At 37.8% G+C, this 8412-nt stretch overlaps 1 protein-coding gene across 5 annotated transcripts in view; it reads left to right on the forward strand.

Annotated features, from left to right (window-relative positions):
- The window catches only part of LOC106877521 (retinoblastoma-associated protein), an 82510-nt gene that overhangs the window by 57834 nt on the left and 16264 nt on the right, over positions 1–8412 (forward strand). For all 5 annotated transcript variants that reach the window (XM_052966334.1, XM_052966330.1, XM_052966331.1 and 2 more), the window contains exon 25: positions 4504–4559. In XM_052966334.1, coding sequence (XP_052822294.1) covers positions 4504–4559 — 56 coding nt within the window. The remainder of the gene's footprint in view (positions 1–4503; positions 4560–8412) is intronic.

The following is an 8412-nucleotide window of genomic DNA, read 5'->3' on the forward strand; positions in this document are numbered from 1 at the left end:
TATATATATATATATATATATATATATATATATATATATATATATATGTGTGTGTGTGTGTGTGTGTGTGTGTGTGTGCATATACTTATATACATATATATGTATGTATTTAAAGAACGTGACTGAGACAGAGACATGGCTTTTTTGTGAAGTGATACAACACAAAAACACATCATGGAGTTGAACTTGTACCTCTGTTACCAGTCGTTCAATGTCTTAACCTCACAGTCTTTGAACTACATTGTACTTTTATCTTGTGCATTCACCGCCTGCCTGAACAGTGGGGTGGGTGGGTTTACTCAGAATCGGAGTCTCACTTGCATTCTATGAAGCTTGCTTGCTGCATTATCTCTTTCATCTTTGTGTTTGTTTGAAAGATGGCGTTTTTTTTTTCAAATCGTGGAAGTAATTCAGTTTTAATGGGGGCTGCCAACAGGATTTAACTGTGATGATGTGTCTTGATTCAGTTAAACTAAAAAGGTAAGAGATATAATCGTGAAACCTCATGCGTCGGTATGGTGACTTTAACACAACATGTCTGGTAATTCTTCCCATTGTGCCTCAATTTAGTATCTTCAGTAAGTATATAGCGTGTGTGTGTGTGTGTGTGCAGAATTGCTGAATGGTATGAAATTTTTCTTTGCAATCACAAGGTTCTGAGTGTGAGTTAAGTATCTTCTCTAAGTAAATAGTTTGTCTGTATGTGCATGTATTATCTGTAGTGTGCATAAGGTGGAGAGCTGGTAGAATCATTAGCGTGCTTGGCAAGATGCTGAGCGGTATTTCATCTGCCTTTACATACTGAGTTCAAATTCCGCTTACCTTTCATGGTTGTATGCCATACATATTAATTTGCGCAAGTATATACTTATATATGTACATACATACATACACACAAGAAAATAGGCTTCTCAAAACCAGAAAGGAAAAAGCTAATTCGAAGGCCATAGATCCAATCTTTCACTGGAACTGTAAGAATCTGTTAACTTTTCAGAAGTTTGTCATTTAAGTATATATGAGCATGTCGATATGCAACTATATGCATGAGAATATATACATAAAACAAAACATACGAATCTGCACATATACATACATACAAAAATACCCTGTTGTTGATGTTGAAATTCCAATGAAGGAGCCTTGGATCTAGGTTAGAAACCAACTCTTTTACTATTAGCAAGAAATCTTGAAATAAAACTGAATAATGACATACGTACTTACTTACTTGTGTGTGTGTTTCATCACCCTCATTATCATATTTCACATGCAATTTCCATACTGGCATGGGTTAGACAGTTTGTCATAGACCAAGTCAGTTATTGCCTTTCCACACAGGTCAGTCAATCACTTCTATACATTCCCTGTATATGTGTATATAAGATGAAAGTGTAGGATAGTTGGTTGAGTAGGGGAATTACAAGTATGATTTTATAAAATTATTTTTGAAGTTAAGAACATAGTAATGAATAAGAGGTGAAAATTGTTTTTTGCATGGTCTATTTATATGTCTGTGTCTGAATGTAGATGTCATTTTTGTATTTATGTCATTGAAATTTTAATCTTAATGTATGCATGTTCTTGTTTGTGACTGTTAGAGAGAGAGAGAAAGTGTGTACACGTGTATGCATGCATTCATGTGTGTCTGTGCAATATACTTATTTGTGCAGAATTTTTTGGAAAATATATGAGAAAGTTAATATAGAAAATTAGATGATTCAAGTTTAAAGTTTCTCAAAATATGTATTTTATTAATTCTGTTAAATATATACTTTGAATTTATTTGTTTGTGGGTTTATTTCTTCTAGGTATATGTTCTTGTGTCTGCATCATGAGATTGACTTTTACCTCTTCTATGCATGTCTTCCTTGGACTTCTTCTGTAGTTCCTTTCCTCTTGAGATAGTCTGTCTCTTCCTTTACTTAACTGCCATTATCCTTACAAAATACATATCTATACTTGCACTACTGTGTCTCTTGCATGTTGTTTTTGATTCCTCTTTGTTGTAAACCAATTCAAAAGAAAAGTTTTATTTAAACTTTGTTCAGCCCACTGTCTGATCTATTAATTTTAGCTGCCCAACGATTAAGACACATTGTTTTATGTTAGGTAAAGATAGCATCCGCCCTTCAGTGTCATTCAACACTGTCCACACTTTCATACTCATACAAAATATGATTTCTATATTTTTGTCTACTATTTACTATTGTAGAAAGGAATTAATCATAGAATATTATAGTCACGATGCATTTAAAACGTATGGTCTTTTAGATAGGAAGGGGTCTTGATAATTCATCCTGGCCTCAGTTTTATGGTTTGAGCAAATTTGCTTTGGTATTTTGTTTCAACCACAGATCTTATCTGTGACCACTTTAAGTTATCTCATTGAAACTAACAGTTGTTTTCTATGTTTTGAATCTCTACTGCTGCCTTCTCATCATGTGCCACCTAAAACATCAGAAGGATGTTTTAATTTTAATATTTTCCTTCTCCAGATTGTCTTATTTTAGTCTAACTGTTTGTTATTCTGATGTCACCAATCACTCGTCTATGTTGAATGATATATTTTTCTGTATGTTGAGTAGTACAGCTTTCTGACTATCCTGCTCCCTGATGAATATGCACTCTGTTAACCTTATGTATTTATTTGTTTAGTAGGTAATCAGGTAACCGATCAGTCTATTTTAGTGTTGCAGATAGTTCATTTGCAACACAAACTTTTAGAAGCCTTCGTTTCTCCTTATGTACTCTTGAGTAACCATCATGATACTTCCCAACATATCTATTTTAGTAACTGCTCCTGAGATGATCGCAAAAATGGTCTTTTTGGTCATCAGTTAGTTTTGATTGTGGTGCATCAGCAGAGATAACAGCTGCAGTTGCATTGTCTATGATTAGTCCAAGCATCATTATTCTGTTGCTTATTTTTAGTACATTAATTAATTTTTCTATCCATTTCTCCATCAACAGTATGCTTACTCAAGCATCAACAATATTATTACTTAGAAGAATGTGTACTTATGTTCTCTGCCTGTGAGGTATCTTGTTGAGTCTCCTCTCCATTCAACTCTTGTGCAAAGTACATACGAACACATCTCTCCTCTCTTGCATCACTAATTTTTATAGATCTATTTTTCATTATACAACATTGATAATTATAAAATTAATTTTTTTCTTTTTTACTTCACTAAGCGAGGAGGATATCCTGTGGTATGTAGGTTATTTGAACTCTACACCTTAAAGGAAGTTTGCTATTACTCACTGACAATCAAGGGGTTCTCACATATACTCAGATAGGTCCAATTGACCAACCCATTACATAGTCCAATATATGCAATTAGGGAATTTCATTATATTTGTATTTACTGTGATTTTGGCATGGTTTTACTCATTGGTTACTTATCACAATGCCAATCACTTTACAACATAAACAGGTGTGTTTTATTCTACCATTTGTACAAGTGATGTTATCTGTTTGGACTAAAGTGTCACCTTACTGAGTTACTGTTCTCCTGGACAGGTTTATAGTCTCTTCTATGCAAGTAGTTGTTTGGAGTTATACTTCTCCTTGTGGCTTGCTGAGAGCATATCTTCCTGCTGTAGGTTTCCATCCTTGCTTACAATGCTAACGGTTTGTTATAGGTCACAGTAGGTAGAAACTGAAAGTTGGAGTGAAGGAGGTGAGGAACTAATAAAGGGAAGGAGTGAAAGAGGTAGGGAGAGGTGAGAAGATAGATAGATTGTATATATAAATAGAGAGAGGGGGGCATATGAGCAAGAAAGTGTGTAAGAGAGAAGAGAAATGAACATGGGAAGAGAGATGGGATGAAGGAGAGTTTTGCCCCAGTTTGTTTCTTCTGTGGCAGTCTTGACCTCATTTACACTATGCAGCAGGTCATGGTCTTTGAAGAGAGGCTTCTGAGGTATTTACTGCAATGCTTCCTAGCTGACAGTGGATGGCCACTTTAGGAGTTAGGTGAAGTGTTCCTGGCACCTTGCCCTGAATCCTTCTTTGTCTTTGATGATGGTTGTGCCATTCGTGGATGTCAGGGTGTGGCTGTTCCACTTCTGGAAGGGTCATACATGGCCTTGATGGTACTGTACAGCACCTTGGACTTGTTGGTGTTGGCATAGAGCTGCTCTTCTTCAACTTCCTGCTTCCACCATCTGCTTGCATGCTATGAAGCTCTTTCTGGGCTCTGGTTTGACAGTCCCTGTATCTGTCATGCTGTGAGGGGTAGTTTGGGTGGTTTTGCCTGTCAGTGTAGGCCTGTCTCTTATCATCCAACAGTGCCAGTACAACCTTGTCATTGTCATCAAACCAGTCCTGATGAAGTTTTTCCTTACACACACACACACACACACACACACACACACATGGTGGACCCTCCTATCCACCATATGTGTGTGTAAAACGTTTAAAAAAATAAATACAAAACCTGTTACATAAAGTGTTTTTTTTTCATAGTTCTAATATTAATTTGAATATGTTGTCTTACTTTTCAGACTCCACCTCTCTCTTCTACACCTAAGTCATGTGTAACCTCTTCACCAGTTTTCAGGTAAATACTATGCACATCATATATATATATATATATATATATATATATATATATAGTTATTGTTATACTTGGGCATGGTCATATTTTGCCAGTTAAGCACAAGCACTGCATGTTTGATCTTTATTTCAGCTTTATTATTATTGAGTGAGAGAGCAGTGCATGCCATCAAAGTGACACTGGGGTAAAATATACGAAGCCCATTATACCCATCATGACTACCCGTCTGATAAGGGTACACCAAGCACATGCATCACAACCATATGTGCACGACATGGTGATCTCATATCAAGATGAACAGTGCATGACCTCGCAGGTGGGGCCCAGTTAGAATTTTCTTCAGGTCGAGTAGCCCATTCCGCTCAAAAGGTCCCTGAATAAGGTTTGTTTAAGGATGTTGAGCAAAACACCCATGTTTCCAAAGGTGAATTATTCAAACCCCAAAGACTTCCTCTCAACACATGGCTATGATGCTTCCCCACTACTTCTGCTCATGATCAGATATGCACATATTGTCAGCCACCAAGGGACATGCTCAACTGGTTAACCTCAAGCAACTGATAAGCAAATCTGTGGTATTAAGCAGAATATTTGCTGTAGTCCATCTTTTTATACCAAGACAAAACAATGTACATGATAACACTTCCAATCAGTTAAGATCAGAAGCCATGAGAGCCACTGCCTGGTACTGCATCAGGGCATTCAGAAGCCATGAGAGCCGTATTCTGTGACCTCTTGTTTCACTTAGTCCATTTTGTCTTTCTCTGAACTAAGGTGAATAAAAGGAGACACGTAGGATAAAGAGTCTTTGAAGCGGTCATAGGATGTGTGAGGAAAAATCATTGACAAAGAAACAAAAATAATAATAATAAAGCATAAGTAAAGCTCAAACATATAGTGCTTGTGTTTAACTGGCAAAAAATGACCATCCCCAAGTATAACAATATCTGTTTCAACACATAATTTCACATCAAGAATCTTGCAAAACAAATACATATACTTATCCTAATACCTTCTAATGAGCTCTACACAAAAATGTTACTGGAGAAAATGATAGACCTTATAAGGCACATAAGATGTAAGGTTTTTGTCTATGATCAAAGCACACCACCCTCTGAGGCCAATACATACAGTATCAAGTCTCGGAAGTTCCCACCTAGAATCAAGGAACTCAAGGCCTTTAAAGCAGACCTACTGTGCATAATACCCAGGTTGAAATTCCGTAAATCCTTTTCCCCTTTTCAAAGCAAACTTCATGAAGATATACAAAAAATAAGAAACTTTAACAGGTCCTTAATCTTCTCGGATAAGACTAAGAGCTTATACATCATCATCATCATCATCGTTTAACGTCCGCTTTCCATGCTAGCATGGGTTGGACAACTTGACTGAGGACTGGTGAAACCGGATGGCAACACCAGGCTCCAATCTAAATTTGGCAGAGTTTCTACAGCTGGATCCCTTCCTAACGCCGATAGATACATATGCTTACGATAGGCTTTTAAATGATTCAGTCACACAAAAATACAGATATGCTTCCCAACACACTTACAATAACATTAACTGTGAGGCTAAACAGATAGCAGTTGACCTTGGTATAGCAGACAGAGTAAAGATCTTGGCCAAGAGAAATGCCTTTATAACTTTGAAAGACCACAAGCAAAAGTTTGCCTCTAACTCCAAATGCCGCTTGTTCAACCCAGCCAAGTCCAAGATCGATCAGGTGAGTAAGTATATACTGAGGAAATTAATGACAACATAAGAAGATACATGAGCCTCCCTCTATGGCACAGCACCTATGAGGTAACCTCATGGTTTATTGCCAACTAGGACAGAGGCAGGGCTAGATTTACATAGTTCGACATTGTCGACCTTTATCCATCTATTTCTAAAGAGTTATTGTTGAAAGCACTTTCCTTTGCCAAGGGCTTAACAGATGTTAGTGATAGTGATGTTAGAGTTATCATGCATGCCAGGAAGACGGTGCTGTTCAGCAAAGATTCGACTTGGGTCAAGCAATCTAACCCCAAGGACTCCTTTGATATAGCTATGGGAGCATATGACAGTGCCAATGTCTGTGATCTTATCAGACTGTACATCCTGGACATCTTAAAGAAGAGGTTTCCTTTGGTCCTCTTCAACTTCTACAGAGATGATGCCCTAGCCATCTCTAGAGGAGCCAACAGCTAATTAGCACCTCAGGCTCAAAGGGTCTCAAGATCACCATTGAGATTAATCTCACTACAGTAGACTTCTTAAATGTTACTTTAGATCTGGGCTCTGGTACATACAGGCCCTATCACAAGCCAACTGAGAGACTGTCTTATATTATTAGCTCAGCCTCCTGCCACCCTCCTATAGTTTTCAAGAACCTAGTGAAAGGTGTAAGCAAGAGGATCTCAAATTTATCCTCGAGCCAAGATATCTTCGACGCCACTGCCTCCTACTACAATGAGGTACTGGTATTGAGTGGGTTTAAGACTGCATCTCTTACATGCCTGGCCCTAGCACCCGGACAAGGAAGTGCCGCAGAAATGTCGTTTGGTTTGGTCCACCCTTCTCGCTCAACGTCAAGGCTTGTGTGGGAAAGATTTTCCTTAGATTGATGGACAAACGTTTCACACACACATAGATACAAGCATTTATTTAACAAGCACAACCTAAGAGTCTCCTTTAGTTGTGCACCTAACATAAAAAACATTTTAACAAGTACCCACAATACAAAGGAGGCAGGTTGCTCTTGTAAGGTATATAATAACTGTTCAGTAGGAGTCTGATGTAAGGGTGAAGGGGTCATTTATGATGCTACGGTGATACCTAGACTTGCTATCCGCATTAACAGTAATGTACCATCCAACAACAATATGAATAGACTAACCAGATCTCATGCCAGTACGATTGCCACGCCCAGAGATAATAACCAGTCTGGGACCAGCATCATAGAGGGCATCACCAACAACCCCGGTACCACCACCACAGATAATGAACAAACCATAGACACAGAATGACCAGGCTTGCAACATATGTTACCACTAGTACAATCGCCACACCTAGAGATGATGACCAATCCAGGATAAGTGAGATGGAGGGAATATCCGGCATTTCCAGTACCACCACTACAGATGATGACCAAATAATTATCTTTGATACTGATGGGATGACTGGCCCTGCACCATATGTTACCAGGGGTGCCAATATGGCCTCATTCCATGCTTGTAAATTTATTGGATCTGTCAGTACTTCTTTCAGATGATATTTTCTTAACCTTCAGTTATCCTTCAGAGTCCTAGAAAGACAGTTTGTTACATCCCTGGCCCGCCATGTGTAGCACCTCAAAGATCAAGGGAACCTGTGTGATATCAGGTGGAAAATAATTATCATCCAGGCCCATATATTAATGGAAGTGGCCATTGCAAGATCTGTATTGTGGAGAGAGCCAAAATTCTTAAGGACTATATGAAACCATGTGCATTAAATAGTCTTAAAATGTGTTTTCTTAATGTGTCCACTTCAAGTGTTACCTACTGGAAAATTGGATCACCCAGTTTGCTGGTTAGGCCTTTTTGGGGTCTATAAGGGTTGTTTTATCCTCTGGTTCAGAGGAGACAACCCGTCCCCATTAACATTTTTTGTTAAGATGTATTTCTCGATTTCTGAGTGCTTCCTCATGTCTGCGACGTAGAAATTAAAAATTTTTGTCTTTATATAGTTTGATGAGCTGTCCACAAGACTTTAGCTTTGTGGATACAAAATCTTAGGTAACTCTATGTCCTAGATATAAAATTTTTTGTTGTAACAATTACTGTTCTATTCTTTAGAGTGTGCTTCTTTTCTGATATATGTTTTATTAATTAAC

This window comes from Octopus bimaculoides, chromosome 3 (assembly GCF_001194135.2).
Source record: "Octopus bimaculoides isolate UCB-OBI-ISO-001 chromosome 3, ASM119413v2, whole genome shotgun sequence".
Taxonomy (NCBI): domain Eukaryota; kingdom Metazoa; phylum Mollusca; class Cephalopoda; order Octopoda; family Octopodidae; genus Octopus; species Octopus bimaculoides.